Source organism: Barbus barbus, assembly GCF_936440315.1.
Source record: "Barbus barbus genome assembly, chromosome: 9".
In the NCBI taxonomy this organism is placed as follows: domain Eukaryota; kingdom Metazoa; phylum Chordata; class Actinopteri; order Cypriniformes; family Cyprinidae; genus Barbus; species Barbus barbus.
In genome coordinates this window covers 8988875-9005432 of record NC_136737.1, presented here as the reverse complement: position 1 = coordinate 9005432, position 16558 = coordinate 8988875, and the positions used below count along the sequence as shown (strand labels likewise).

At 38.2% G+C, this 16558-nt stretch overlaps 1 protein-coding gene across 1 annotated transcript in view; it reads right to left on the bottom strand.

The window, feature by feature from the left end:
• Positions 1–15555, bottom strand: part of LOC306875003 (uncharacterized protein) — a 262032-nt gene extending 246477 nt beyond the window's left edge. The window contains exon 1 of the mRNA XM_079425355.1: positions 15341–15555. Within this exon, the coding sequence (XP_079281481.1) occupies positions 15341–15425 (85 nt within the window). The 5' untranslated portion in view covers positions 15426–15555. The remainder of the gene's footprint in view (positions 1–15340) is intronic.
• Between the last annotated feature and the right edge of the window lie 1003 nt (positions 15556–16558).

Sequence of the window (16558 nt, the reverse complement as noted above, 5' to 3'; positions counted from 1 at the left end):
TTCTTACCGCTTAAAATAAATATTTCATGGAATAAACCCTTGGAATGGAATAAAATGCAAATATATATTAATCAGAAAATATTACAAAATATTTTTTCTAAAAATAAAATAAAAATAAATACAGTTTACAGATCAACTGGAGGCCTATTTCTCGAATGCATATTATTTATTTATTCAATGCTTAATTACTAGCGTGCTTTCAAGGAAACAGCGCTTTGTGATCAGTGTGAGTTGGAAAAAAAACATGCATAAAAAGTGGAAATTAAGACATAGCTACTTGTCATAATTGTGATATAAAAAGTCGAAATTATTACTTTAAAAGCCAGAATTATAAGGAATAATGTAAAAACTACGATTTAAAAATCGAAATTATATGTAATCCTATTTCCGCAACACACACACACACACAAATCATACATAAGTCTTTTGCCAAACGTACTGGCTAATTTCGACATAGTATCTCTATTACTTAGTCATAAATTCTACTTTTTAAATGTCATAATTGTGACTTGTTGTAATTTCGACTTTTTATGTCACATTTATGGCTGTCATAATGCATTTTTTCTAATGTGATGGAAATGGACTTCCATATGCTGCCGCATTTGAGAATGTCAAATAGGACAAACGCGTGAATTTGAATAAAAAAAGAAACAGTTTCATTTTTACATAGTCTCTGCTGGTGAGAAGAAAAAAATACATAAAATCGGTGAAAAAAAAAAAAATAGGAACCATCACAAAATTTGTAATGGGTTTACTTGTTATAATAGAAATTGTATTGGTTTCAATGGAAACTGTAATGGTCCATGTAGTAACTGGTAGCTTGTTAAAACCACTGAATTAATGGAATATCCCAAAACAGGACACCATGTTTTATAATGATTAATAGTTGATTTAGGCTTTATAAGGTTTGTAATGGTATTTGTAGGCTAGTGGAAAGTTCTCTGAAGGTTCCCACTAGCAGGGGTCCGAAAAATCCTTTCTGGAAAACTTGACCGGTAATATGATGCACAACGCTAGATCCTTGATAGTAACATGCCACTTCATTGTAATCAGTCTTTGAACATGCTTATGCTTTCATAGAACAAACCTTTCTGTAATTGATTAAAGTGTAAGTTACTCCCATCAAAGTGTAACACTGCAAAATAAAGTAAAAGGAGTAGAAGAAGAGACCACAAGGTTCCTGACTGGACCAGATCATTTATTTGGGCAACAATAGCTGGAGACTCAAGAACACAACATTAATAAAAGAATATGGCACTTTTATTCTTATACAATAATACTACAATATTAAAACCTCAAAAGGGCAAAGCAGCAGGTTAAGATGATTATCACATATAGGCCTATACTTCAATTCACGAGTTCACACTTACATATATTTAGCACGAGTTACTTAATGCGTATTTGGCGAGTATGGTAATACGTAGTTGGCGTGCTGTCCTGGGGAAGAGCTCTGAGCTCGGGAATGGCCCGAACCCAGAGTATCCCCCAAAAAGCAATGGGTGTAGGACAGCCGCCAGACTGAGATCCCCCCCAAAATATGCACTAGAGATCTGGCGGGAGCTAGTTACGAGGAGTGGCCAGTATTGCAGACGCCGACGCTCTACGGGAGGCCAATACTCACTGAGTCTAACGGGTCGGTCTCGCCGACCGTAGGATGAAGCGGTAAGTTGTCTGGCTGTGAGGCTCTCGCCGACGCCTGACGGGAGCACAATACCCACTGTATCTGACGGGTAAGCATCTCCAGCTTGGGACTTGAAAAGGTGAGGTTGTCTGGCCGGGACTCACTGTGTCGAACAGGAAAAGACGGAAAGGTAAAGTTTGGTCGGGACGCTTAGCCGTCATCCAACTGGTGGGCATGCTCACCCGTTTGATGGGCCAGCGGCGCTGACGTAGGAGGAAAAGGTGAAGTTGTCCGGCCAGGAGGGAGATCAATACTCGCGAGTCGGATGGTTAAGCATCGCCGGTGGTGGACTGAAAGCTAATTTCTTGACCGACCGGGTATGTGGCTTTCGACGAGGGTTTGATATTGTGGCGTGAGCGGACGGAAAATGTAAGTCTGTCTGGCTGGGAGTTTCTCGCCGACACCCGACGGGAGCACAATACTCACTGTGTCAGATGGCTAGGCCTTGCTAAGCGTGAGACTTGAAAAGTCAAGGTTGTCTGGCTGGGAGACTCTCGCCGGCGTCCGTCGGGAGATCAAGACTCACTGTGACGGACAGGTAAAGAAGGAAAAGATCAAGTTGTGTGGTCGGGAGGCTCTTGCCTAGCATCCGACTGGAGATGAAACTCGCAGTCTGGATGGGTAAATCTCGCCGGCCGTGATATGGAAAAGGTGAGTTGTCTGGCTTTTATCCAAAGCGACTCACAATTGGGGAATACAAAAAGCGATTCATCTTGAAGAGGCAATCAGACAGAGGAAGTGCTCGTAACAACAAGTCTCAGTCATTGTTCAAATAAGTACAAGCTAGTAAGGGAGGGAGAGAAAGATAGAGGGAAAGAGTGAGTTTTTTTTTTTTTTGAGTTTAGAGATGAGTTTTCAGTTGTTGCTTGAAGATTGACAGGAAACCGGCATTCTGGATAGGGGTGGGAAGATTATTCCACCAGCCAGGAATGGTGAACGAGAATGTTCTGGAGAGTGATTTTGAGCCTCTCTGTGATGGTACCACAAGGCGTCGCTCACTAGCAGATCTCAGACTTCTGGAGGGGATGTAGTTTCATAATAGTGAGTGGAAGTAGGAGGGTGCTGAGCCTGTGGTAGTTCTGTATGCAAGCATCAGTGTCTTGAACTTGATGCGAGCTGACACTGGTAGCCAGTGCAAGGAGATGAAGAGAGGTGTAACATGCGCTCCTTTGGGCTTGTTGAAGATCAGTCGTGCCGCTGCATTCTGAATCATTTGTAGAGGTTTGATTGTGTTTGATGGCAGACCAGCCAGAAGAGCATTGCAGTAGTCCAGCCTAGAAACGACAAGGGCCTGGACAAGAAGTTGTGCAGCATGCTTTGTCAGAAAGGGCCTGATCTTTCTGATGTTGTGTAGTGCAAACCTGCAGGATTGAGCAGTCTTTGCAATGTGCTCTTTGAAGGTCAGCTGGTCATCAAAGATTACACCAAGATTTCTTACCGAAGTTGATGGGGTAATCATTGATGAGCCTAACTGAATCGTGAAGTCATGCTGTAGAGTCAGAGTGGCAGGGAAGACAAGAAGTTCCGTCTTTGCCAGGTTGAGCTGTAGGTGATGTTCTTTCATCCATGCCGAGATGTCCGCCAGGCAGCCTGAGATCCGTGCAGCTACCGTTGGGTCATCTGGTTGAAAAGAGAGATAGAGCTGCGTGTCATCGGCGTAGCAGTGATAGGAGAAGCCATGTGCATGTATTATGGGACCCAGCGATGTAGTGTATGTGGAGAAGAGGAGGGGTCCAAGAACCGATCCCTGAGGAACTCCAGTGACCAGTTGATGTGGTTTGGATACCTCCCCTCCCCAGGCCACCCTGAAAGATCTACCGGTGAGATAGGATTCAAACCAGCGAAGTGGAATCCCAGTGATGAGAGGGTAGACAGGAGAATCTGATGATTTACAGTGTCAAAAGCAGCAGAAAGATCCAGCAGAATGAGGACTGATGATTTGGAATCGGCCTTTGCAATTCACAGGGCTTCAGTGACTGAGAGTAGCGCAGATCCAACTCATCAGCTCATTGGTAGAGTCTGCAAGACTTCAAATGGACGCGGCCTGTGAGAGAGACACCCAAAGACGCGCAGCGGCCGGGGGCCCCGAGAACCACCGATATAGACGATTGTCTAGCTATTGGAGCCCTCTGTAGGCTTTGCTGTAATGCGTATGTGCATGATATTGTTTAATACATTATATTAAGTTTAACAAAACCATATGTTACTTACTTTTGAGACTTTATAAAAATGATTATGGCCTATTGGGAAACTGTTAGAGAAAAAAGGGGGTATGAGAAAAAGATGTGTGGGTCTGTGTTGCAAGCGGACGTAGCCTCACGCTTGCGTCGCTTGCTGTGGCTATAGGCCACAGGAAGGGAGTTCGGAAAAACTTGTGTAGCCTGCTCTGCTAACGGAGGTAGCCTTACGCTAGTGTCTGCCACTGGAGCTGGAGGCTGCTGAAAAGGACAAAAGAGGTTATTAGTAGCGGGAGGAAAAAGACTGAGATGTGTGGGCTAGTGTTGCAAGCGGAGTCAGCCTCGTGCTTGCTTCTGCTGCTGTAGGCCACGGAAAAGTGGCTTGAGACTTTTAGCTGGACATGCTGGAATGTCCAGTTAGCCTGCAGCGTTGCCGATTTAGCCATTTGTTGCACTACCCTAGTAAATTGTTTTTTCAAGCAACTAGCAGCAAATGTGGTGATTTAAAAATTAAACTGGTAAAGTAACTTTTTTTGAGGGTTAGGGCTGTGATTGCTAATCATTTACTGTTGGTCCACTGTGATCAATTGTGAAACTTTCCTCTTCCACTGTTGGTTTTATCCACAAAACGAAAATTAATCTTTTTAAATAATTTTTTTTCTATCCATTTATTGAAATGCAACGTGTAAATTAATTACAGGTAAAAATGCTGGTGAAAAATAAAGAAAGTTTGAGTAATTCCAGTGTGTATCCCAAGCACTTGCGCCATGGTTACATAGTGGCATTAACATCCAATGATGTCGTGACGTCCTTTAACAACAAATTACCTGCCTTTAGCGATTTTACTTGAGGATTATTTGGCAACACTGGTGGTTGCGTCGCTAGCGGAGGCTGCCTCGCGCTAGCATCTGGAAACAGAAGCTAGAGGCCCGGCTGCATACGACGCTGCGGCCGGCAGAAACGAGGTGAAAGCGATCTCTGGCATTCATTCAGCCAGTTTCTCTGTCAATGAATGAATTAATGAATAAATTAATGAATAAATAAAAATAATAAGTTTTTTCCCCAAACTCATATATGACCAATTTTGTCTTTAAATTCAGATAGATCTAAAAAGGAAACATATATACAGTATATATATATATAAAATTTTTTAACTAATTTCAAAAAGCATGTTTTTTTCATTGTGCATTCCAATTAATCTCAAACAAACTACAGTTGGGTTATTTTGATTAGGTAAATATATATATATATATATAACTAACAAATGCAGCTAACTGCCACAATCAAACTTGATAACATAATAAAAAAAAGTATCAAATGAATTCAATCCAAAAATATATAAATCATTTGTAAGAACTACTTTTCACTGTATTTTTAAGTGCCCACAATAACAGTATTGTGAATGTTCATTCTCGTTATATATTACATTAGTGAATACTGGCACATGTTGAGTGGAAACAGGGAGTTTACTTTTTAATCTGAATTGTCAGACAAAAATGCATTTTTTGAGTTTTTGGAGGGATTACATGTACAATCAATCTGATATGAAAGTGGTCTGTGGAAACAGAGAGTTTAAATTCTGTTGCAACCTGAACCAATAGACAAAACAGCATATTCGTTTTAGATGACTTTTATTTTGAAATGACACATCAGTTAAAACGGTTGGAGTTCACCCTGGGGTAGTGGACTATTAATCTGAATTGAAACTGGTCTGTGGAAACAAGGAGTTTCCTTTTTAGAGCCATCTAAAATCAAAGACAAAATTGGTCATATATGAGTTTTGGGAGGGCTTTTATTTTGTAATGCAACATCAGATCGTCTTGAAACTGGTTGAGTGCCACCCTGGGGTAGGGGAGTATTAATCTGAATTGAAACTGGTCTGTGGAAACAAGGAGTTTCCTTTTTAGAGCCATCTAAAATCAAAGACAAAATTGGTCATATATGAATTTTTGGCTTTTATTTTGTAACAGAAAATCAGACAGCCCTGACATTGGGCCAATACATATTGGGCCAATATAACCATGTGAATGTACAGATAAATATGGTTATGCAAATTCATGAAAGGCTTTTATTTTGTTATTTCTCATCAGTTATTTTCATATTATTTGGAAATTCTACATTTAATATTACTCAACATCTGAAGTCATCTTCATTTTTTTCAGACCGTTTTTTTAAAACATTTGTATTATTTAAAATGTATTTATTTATTCGTTCATTCATTTATTCATTTATTCATTCATTGACAGAGAAACTGGCTGAATGAATGCCAGAGATCGCTTTTCCTTTGATCTGAGTTTTTACTCGTATTACCGCAACGTATATTCGCGCACCACAAAATAACGTGGCGGCTAGAATGACCGTGTTTTTCAAAGTGGAGGGTGGCCTGACCGCGGTGAAAAATGGCACATGAAAGAGGATAACCTGCCCTAAGGTCTGGTTAACAGACATCATACCTTTATCGATTCCATTAGAAATACAGCACAGGTGTTTGTCCAATGAGACGTAAGGCAGACATTACGGGTGCCACCACTGTCGCCCCTCCCCTTGCCGAAACGAAGGGTTTACAAAAGCGTTAAAAGCTGGATAGCTGTGCTCGACCAGATGCGGCGCTGATCGGTCCGCGTTTGACAGGACTCAGAATAATCTAAATCTCCAGAGATCATCTTCATCAAGATTCCTCACACCTCCACAACAACGTGTAGAACATGGGATTGCTCTTTCTGCTGTTATTGTTCACGGACTGTAAGTGATGGATTTCGTTTCTTTCGATTTCATTTTATACACTGCAGTATTATTACTCAGCTCTGCTTTAAATAGCCTACATGTAACATGGGGGAAAAAGAGAAAACAAATAAATAAATAAAAAACATTAAAATCGGAATTGCTGAAATTTCTATCGGCTATTTCTGGAATTGGCTCTTTTTTTAATTGTAGGCTATAATCTGGACGATATGATTGACATCTGTGTTGAAGTTTAATCTGTACACCTGATTAAATATGCTCTAGGTGTGTCTGGTGCAGGAACAGATGAGACAGTGTCAGTGATGGAGGGAGATTCTGTTGTTCTACACACCGATCTTACTGAAATAGAAAACGATGATACAATACTGTGGTTGTTTGGAGCTAAGGGCTTGGTCATATCCCAAATAACGAGAAAGAACGATTTTACCTCATTTTTTGTCACTGATGAGGCTGAATTTAGAGGCAGATTGCAACTAGACCAAAAAACTGGCTCTCTCACCATCAGAAACACCAGAATCAGACACTCTGGACAATATAAACTAACCATCTCTAGAGAACAGACTACGACCAAGATATTTAGTGTTTCTGTCTTCGGTGAGTATGAAGTCTTTTAATGTAATAATGGTCTTGTTTGGATTAGCACTGTGTTAATAATTATATCTCAGACACCACAAGTAATTTTAATTTGCTGTTAAATTAGTATTATGCATAAAACATCACTTGGAGTGATTTCTTTTCCAGAGGCAGTTGATGAGACGGATGGAGTGAAGTCAGTATCAGTGATGGAGGGAAACTCTGTCACTTTACACACTGATACTGAAATACACTCAGATGATTTGATCCTGTGGAGGTTTGGAGATAAAGGCATCCTCCTGGCTAAAATCGATGTAGAGACTAAAGAGACCTCATTAAACAATGCTGATGAGAGATTCAAAGATCTACTGCAGCTGGATCAGACTGGATCTCTGCTCATCAAGAACAGCAGAACTGAACACGCTGGACTTTATGAACTACAGATCAGAGGCCGCGAGAGCTCACAGCAATTCCTTCTTTCTGTCAGTGGTGAGATACTCTAATCTTTCAATGTAATGACATACAGTATAATTAGATCAATGATTAGAAAAATATCAATTACATGAACATGATGAACAATAAATATGTCTAATTAATTGTGGGAAATTAAGTCTTCTCTAATAATAATATAATCAAACCAGCTTCAGATAAAAATTCAGATAGACACATCCTTTCACACTAACTGCCTAACTGTCTCTCTATAGCTGTTTCAGAATTGACCCTGTCTTCTGGTGAAATAGCAGCGATAGTTGCTGCTGTTCTGCTGTTGGCTGCAGTTTTAGTTGCCGTGGTTATCTACTATCGCCGAAAGATTGCTGAACTACATACGGGCAAGTATTACCGCAGGGCCGACCCTGACCAATATGGTGCCATAGGCAAGATTTTAGCTAGCGGCATTTACATCAGAGCCAATTCTGCCACCGATCATTCACACAAAAATGGCATAGCTTTATGACATAAAACAAATTCGGCATGCAATATAAATATGAGTACTGCACTAGGGGTGACCCAAATAGTCGATGATTCGACGCTTCTATAGGAGGAGCCTGATTCGACTACCAATCTCACAGACGAATATTCGCTGACTGAGGTGTTATGATCATGCCATTTTGGCTATATGGGGGTGCTCAAATGTCTGATTTAACACAGAACTACCACTAGTGAAAAACTGTCATAGCAATTTGATGAGTGAAAAGACATAAAATTACTATTTGAATATTTAAGCATAAATGTGTATTAAGTGGAACACATTCAACATAGATTTGTAAAAATATGTAAAGAGATTTAAAAGAAAAATAGGAGCAAGTGAGCTTGAGTAAACAGATATACATGAAACACAATAAAATAAAATAAAACAAAATAAAATATAAATGAATTATGCCTAAAAACTAAATAAAATAAGAGCATAACAAAATAAATAAATATGCATAAATGACAAGAAATGCAGGCTCATCTGTTTGTTTTTAAGGCGGGATTGGTGATCACAAAATAATTTGCATATATATTGCATTATACATTGGATCGGAGTCTTTAATTATTTAATGTAACATGCTAAATGTGGCTCAATTTTCCCTCATATGACAAGTCTACTAATGCTACAGCAATAAATATAGCAGTCAAAACGGTAACACTTTATTTAGATAGTCCACTTTAGGCATTCTACTAACAGTAAGTAACTTTGCAACTAGATGTCAACTAGCAGTTAGTAGAGTATTAGTAGACTGTCTGCTTAATATGCTTCTAACATTTTCTTTGTCAACATTCTACTAACCCTAAACCTACCCTAACAGTCTACTCTGAGAGTTAGTAGACATGTAGTTGCAAATTAATGAGAATTAGTTGACATGTAGTTGACATGTAGTTACAAATTTACTTATAGTTAGTAGAATGTCTCAAGTGGACTATCGAAAAAAAGTGCAACCCTCTATCATTCTATCATATACAATTAATTAAAAGTAGCACCGATGTGTAACGAGACCTCATGGCGTTACGAGAGACTGTTCTGAGAGGCAATATCCAGTGAATTCCAAAATCGAAACCAAGAAAATCTGCACACAAATCGGAACTGTAACAAGAACAAACCTTTTAGACAAACCTTTTTTTTTTGCCAAAAATGATAAAGAACACTGAGTTTGTTGTGCCTATACAATTTGGCCAAAAAATGCTGTTTTTATATATCAATATGACAAGTACTTGTATAAAGAATAGTTTTCAATATTAAGCACAACTCAAGCTGCGATACCAAACATGACCACAGGGAGAGGCCAAAGACCACTAAACCTCCTGCCTTGACCTGACTGGATCCATTCAGAATCGCTAAACCACTGACCACCATATAATCTAAAACACCTTCAGCCAGCATTCATTATAAAACACTCTTGCTTTTAAGCCAAATACATGCTGAAAAGTATAATTCTCTGCATTAGTGCAGTTTTGTATACTTACAGTACTGTTTGAATTCGTTTACTGGATCCTTGGACTTAAAATGATGTAATCGCAAAAACCTGACCGACTCCGCGCTTGCATTCGTTCATGTGATTTGTCGAAACGAGAGGTGACCCTGCCTGGTAGTGTGATTTATATAGTGCCATTTCTAATCACCTAGACACTGACACTTTGACTCTGAGCATCATGTCAAAAGTGCCGGTATGCACAAAAAAGTACTGGCATTCTATGCCATGACCTGTTAACATGCAGGAGGCCTGTAACTATAAATGTTTAGAAAACTTAGGATTTATTATCAAATAAATTATAATTAAAAATCTTTAATAGTAATTTCTTAATTTTGGTCAGGAAATCTTATGCATCCACTGAGACAAAGCAAAAATAACTTCTCACTCTGGACTCTATAAACTAAGCAGCAGCAAAAGAACCAAATACAAGACAATTTTTGTTATATCGAGTCTTTCAGTGTTTTAATGATCTTGCATTGTTTTTACGATCAGAAATAGTTGCTCAAAATTAAACCAAATTTAACTACTTACAGATTTGAATGCCTTTAATTCGTAGCATGCTACAATAATAAAAACAAAAAAAAAACTCAGATTTCAAGAAAAGTTATAATGTTATGAGAATAAAGTCATAAAATTAGAGATTCAGGTAATATCCTCCATTTTACTTCACTTTGATGTTTTTTTCTTCCTTATGATTGTAATCTCATAATGCTGTGATTTTAATCTAAAAATATTAGGACTTAATTCTTGTAAAAAGGCCTATGAGATTATTTTCATAACATATACTACAAAAACCATTCCTATAGATGCTTTATTGAATCAATTTGATATGATGAAGTATGCGCTACATGTCAAACTAGTTTTAAAAAAAATCATGTAACTTTATCTGATGTTGAAATTGCAACCTAAATTTATTTATTTTTTATCTCCTGAATTTCTCTGTTTCTATGTGCTGTTGTGACATAAAGTGACGACAGTGTCAGTGATGCCAGGAGAGTCTGTCACTCTCCAGACCGATACTATAATACAGGACGATGACTTGATGCTGTGGACATTTGGAGCTGAAAAGCATCTCATTGTTAAAGTTCATTCAGGAACAACTAGTATTGGTGAGAGATTCAAAGACAGACTGGATCGGGGCAAGCTGCCTGGAGCTCTGACCATTACAAGAATGAATGCCACAGACTCTGGACAGTATAAACTACAAGTTATAAACAAAGAAAAGATCACAATCAAGAGATTTAATGTGTCTGTCCCCAGTGAGTGTCCTCAGGTTCTGCTTTGCACACAAAATTTAAATGAAGTTTTTGCTACATGTAAAACTAGTAAAAAAAAAAAGTCACATAACTTTATCTGATGTTGAAATTGCAACCTAAATTCATTTCTTTTTTATCTCCTGAATTTCTCTGTTTCTATGTGCTGTTGTGACGTAAAGTGACGACAGTGTCAGTGATGCCAGGAGATTCTGTCACTCTCCAGACCGATACTATAATACAGGACGATGACTTGATGCTGTGGACATTTGGAGCTGAAAAGCATCTCATTGTTAAAGTTCATTCAAAAACACCTAGTATTAGTGAGAGATTCAAAGACAGACTGGAGCTGGACAAGCTGCCTGGAGCTCTGACCATTACAAGAATGAATGCCACAGACTCTGGACAGTATAAACTACAAATCATCACCAGAGAAAAGACCACAATCAAGAAATTTAAAGTGTCTGTCACCAGTGAGTATAACAACATTTATTATAGTAATAGTATATTTATTTCTGTAACATTTCCATTTTAAATTGTTGCACAGATGATGTTGTTTTAGATATTGTCTCAGCCAGTGGCGTAGCAAGCTTTTCAAAGGTGCGGGGGATAGATGTGGTCTGTGTGTTAACAATAAAAACAATGAATACAATGACAGAAGGGTTCAAAAGGTATAACATACAAGATATGAAAAGCTTCCCATTTAAATGAGTGATACTAGAAAAGTATAAAAACACACTCGGAACACACAGAAAATAAATCAAAACTCTGTTGTGAAAATGCACAAAATAATTTCCCCCTGGGATTATTCAAGTATTTCTGATTCTGATTCTTTAGCAAGTCTCAGAATCAGAAATACTTTAATAATCCCAGGGGGAAATTATTTTTGTTACAAACTCCAGATATACAAACAACATATATTAAGAACAAAATATAAACATATACACACACACACACACACACACACACACACACACACACATACATACATACATACATATCTTCATGATACTGTGTGGAAAAAAAGACAGTGGTAAGCTTGATAGTGACATGGGTCTGACAGGACTGTGACTGAGACTGCTAAATTTATCTTACTTGCGCCTTGAAAAAGGGAGATTAAAAAAAAAAAAAAACACGCCCACACAAAGCTTTTTCTCTGGTGGTATAAATAATGTAACAATTTACTGTTTTTAAACATTAAAATAATATACACTTTTCTTTCATAGTTCTTCAACAGGTATGCAAAACAATGACATAATTTCTCACTTTTTTTCTCCTCAACAGGTACAATCAAACACAACAGGTAAGGATCCACAAAAGTATTCAGCTAATCAACAAACAATGCTCAAAATATCAAAATCAACTGCACTGGGAATAAACCCATAAATACACTGCTTAACAATGACAATTTGTCCACCCTCCTTGTCAATTCCATGCCTTCTTCATCACAGTTACTTTATACATTGCATGCCACATACATAACCGAATTTAGCTAGCTGCTGAACAATATTCTAATTAGCAATTAGTCTAAAAAACTAAATATAATACAGAAAACACTCGACATGTCAACAAAACATAAACAGAACATCTTCCCAAACACATATCAAGCTTTATTTAAAAACCTCGAAAGCATAAACACTCATTCAAAGTACCTGGGGTATATTCCAGAAAGCAGGTTATGTGACATACCCGGGTAAGTTTGAGGATAAGCTGGGTTACTTAACTTTTAAGAGGTTACTTTTAGGGTATGTAAGTAACCATAGTACCTTGCTCTCTGAAGATAACCTGCTCCAGAGCAGGTTATGTTCAGGGTTAGTTCACTTCAGTGCACACGTGACATACTGACCAGCCTTCAGTGGGCCTGACAGATAGCGCACAACATTATATAATATTAGATTATATAATATAGCCTTATATATATATATATATATATATATATATATATATATATATATATATATATATATATATATATACACACAGTGGGTACGGAAAGTATTCAGACCCCCTTAAATTTTTCACTCTTTGTTATATTGCAGCCATTTGCTAAAATCATTTAAGTTCATTTTTTTTCCTCATTAATGTACACACAGCACCCCATATTGACAGAAAAACACAGAATTGTTGACATTTTTGGAGATTTATTAAAAAAGAAAAACTGAAATATCACATGGTCCTAAGTATTCAGACCCTTTGCTCAGTATTTAGTAGAAGCACCCTTTTGATCTAATACAGTCATGAGTCTTTTTGGGAAAGATGCAACAAGTTTTTCACACCTGGATTTGGGGATCCTCTGCCATTTCTCCTTGCAGATCCTCTCCAGTTCTGTCAGGTTGGATGGTAAACGTTGGTGGACAGCCATTTTTAGGTCTCTCCGGAGATGCTCAATTGGGTTTAAGTCAGGGCTCTGGCTGGGCCATTCAAGAACAGTCACGGAGTTGTTGTGAAGCCACTCCTTCGTTATTTTAGCTGTGTGCTTAGGGTCATTGTCTTGTTGGAAGGTAAAACCTGTCCAGGATATCCCTGTACTTGGCCGCATTCATCTTTCCCTCGATTGCAACCAGTCGTCCTGTCCCTGCAGCTGAAAAACACCCCCACAGCATGATGCTGCCACCACCATGCTTCACTGTTGGGACTGTATTGGACAGGTGATGAGCAGTGCCTGGTTTTCTCTACACATACCGCTTAGAATTAAAGCCAAAAAGTTCTATCTTGGTCTCATCAGACCAGAGAATCTTATTTCTCACCATCTTGTGGTCCTTCAGGTGTTTTTTTGTGTCTTGCACTGAGGAGAGGCTTCCGTCGGGCCACTCTGCCATAAAGCCCCGACTGGTGGAGGGCTGCAGTGATGGTTGACTTTCTACAACTTTCTCCCATCTCCCGACTGCATCTCTGGAGGTCAGCTACAGTGATCTTTGGGTTCTTCTTTACGTCTCTCACCAAGGCTCTTCTCTCCCGATAGCTCCGTTTGGCCGGACGGCCAGCTCTAAGAAGGGTTCTGGTCGTCCCAAACGTCATCCATTTAAAGATTATGGACAGGGCCGGCGCTAGCCATTTGGGTGCCCTAAGCACAAACGCTTGGCGGTGACCCCCCCCCCCCCCACCACCACCACCAAAGAAATAACTACCATTCAGAATTTCTTAGTTAGGTTCTCTTTACTTCCAAAATAACTGCTGCAAATAAATAATTGGAACAGAACAATGTAAACACAGAAAGTTAAAAGTGCAAAAAAAGTTTAAAGTGCAAATAACAGTATAAGTGTATGAATTTTATGAAGTATGAATTTTAAAGTGCACATTTTAAACTGCAAATAACCATACATAACTGCACAGTAGAATTTACTTCTACATACTCCTGGCCTTGAGTTGCTCCTTGCATGTATTTTAGCATTGACCCTGCATTCAGAAATACAAGACAAAATATTCAGGGATTCTACTGAAATGCATTTTTGATTGAACCATCAACCATCATACAAAAATATTGCACACATTAGTCTTTTATATAGGCCTATGTGTCACTGGAACATTTAAAATTCAAAACTCTATTTTACCTTTAAAAGAGGTCTGATGAGGCACAATATAATAATTCTGTTCATAATTTGTAGGGCTGGGAAAAGATTAATCGCGATTAATCGCATCCAAAATAAAAGTTTGTGTCTACATGATATATGTGCGTGTACTGTGTATAATTATTTTGTATATATAATTTATATAATTTGTATAATTATTTTGTATATATAATTTTGTATAATTATTTTGTATATATAATTTCTATATACAAAATAATTATACACAGTACACGCACATATATCATGTAGACACAAACTTTTATTTTGGATGCGATTAATCGAGATTAATATTTTCCCAGCCCTAATAATTTGACAACTCTGTGAATATGAAAATATACAAACACTGAGATTGTGTTTTTTTTTTTCTAATTTCAGTTTCACCAACAGATGTCGCCCTTGGCCGAACCTCTTGAAAATGACCGCATAGAACAACAACGAAAAAACTTTATCTAAGCGGTCTAATTTGGCAAAATCACATCACGTTCAGTTGCAGGGTTTTTCTAAAGTTCACCTTACCAAGAGGCAGATAGGCATTATATTGAAGCGAAGAAATTACAATAGGGAACGTTCTGCACTAATAGCTATATGCACACACATCTGTAACGTATAGCCTACCTAGGGGGAAAATTAGCTTTATTTGTCATTCAAATATGACGATGAGGACCCCAACGATTGGCCTTCCTTTCCTTCTCAAACAAACTGCATCTTTAACAGCCCAAGTTTCAAAATTTCCCGGGGGAGAAACCCCCGGACCCCGTTAAAATAAAAGACTCAACATGCAGGGCTAAAGCCCCGGATCTTTTGCGCTACTAGCGACGCGGACGCGCCGACGCCCCTGGACATGCATACTACACGCACAAAACTAACATTTTTATTTAAAACATTGTCTTACCTGCAAGCGACGCGCGAGCATCATCCCGCTGTCTCTTCTTTTTTCTTTTTTCCGCCCCCGACTCTTGGTGCCTTTTCGAGGCCATGTCTGAGGTCGGTGTCGGCCAAATTTGAAATTGATTGAAGCATAATTGAACAGACCACTGGGAGGTGGGGAAGGGGGGGCACCAGAGGGAGACTGGCACAGAGATTCACCTTTTTCTCGACTAATTTGGTCTAGGCCTATATTACTTTTGTATTGCGTTTGTATATTAACATGCTAGAAATATTTTATTTGTTATTTATACTAGTAGCCTATATTGTGATGATATTTTCACGACCCAGATTTTTTGGTGCCCCCCCCAAGCACTTGGTGCCCTACGCGCAGTGCGTGATGTGCGTGTGCGGAGCGCCGGCCCTGATTATGGATGCCACTGTGCTCTTAGGAACCTTAAGTACAGCAGAATTTTTTTTGTAACCTTGGCCAGATCTGTGCCTTGCCACAATTCTGTCTCTGAGCTCTTCAGGCAGTTCCTTTGACCTCATGATTCTCATTTGCTCTGACATGCACTGTGAGCTGTAAGGTCTTATATAGACAGGTGTGTGGCTTTCCTAATCAAGTCCAGTCAGTATAATCAAACACAACTGGACTCAAATGAAGGTGTAGAACCATCTCAAGGATGATCCGAAGAAATGGACAGCACCTGAGTTAAATATATGAGCGTCACAGCAAAGGGTCTGAATACTTAGGACCATGTGATATTTCAGTTTTTCTTTTTTAATAAATCTACAAAAATGTCAACAATTATGTGTTTTTCTGTCAATATGGGGTGCTGTGTGTACATTAATGAGGAAAAAAATTAACTTAAATGATTTTAGCAAATGGCTGCAATATAAAAAAGAGTGAAAAATTTAAGGGGGTCTGAATACTTTTCGTACCCACTGTATACATGTATATATAAGCGCTAATATAAGTAATAAATAAGGTAATATCTTATTCTAATATGGTTATTTTATTTGTTTTATTGGCATATATAACAATTATCTGTATAAATTATAAAGCACTATGACAAGGTAATGTTTAATTTATTATATTATATATACTTAATTTTATATTATCATCTCACACATGGACTGGTATTTTCTATAATGTATTTCTATAATAAAAATACATATCTGATATGACTTAATATATAATTAGCATCAAACTAAAAATATAAATCATATTCTCAAGGATTGA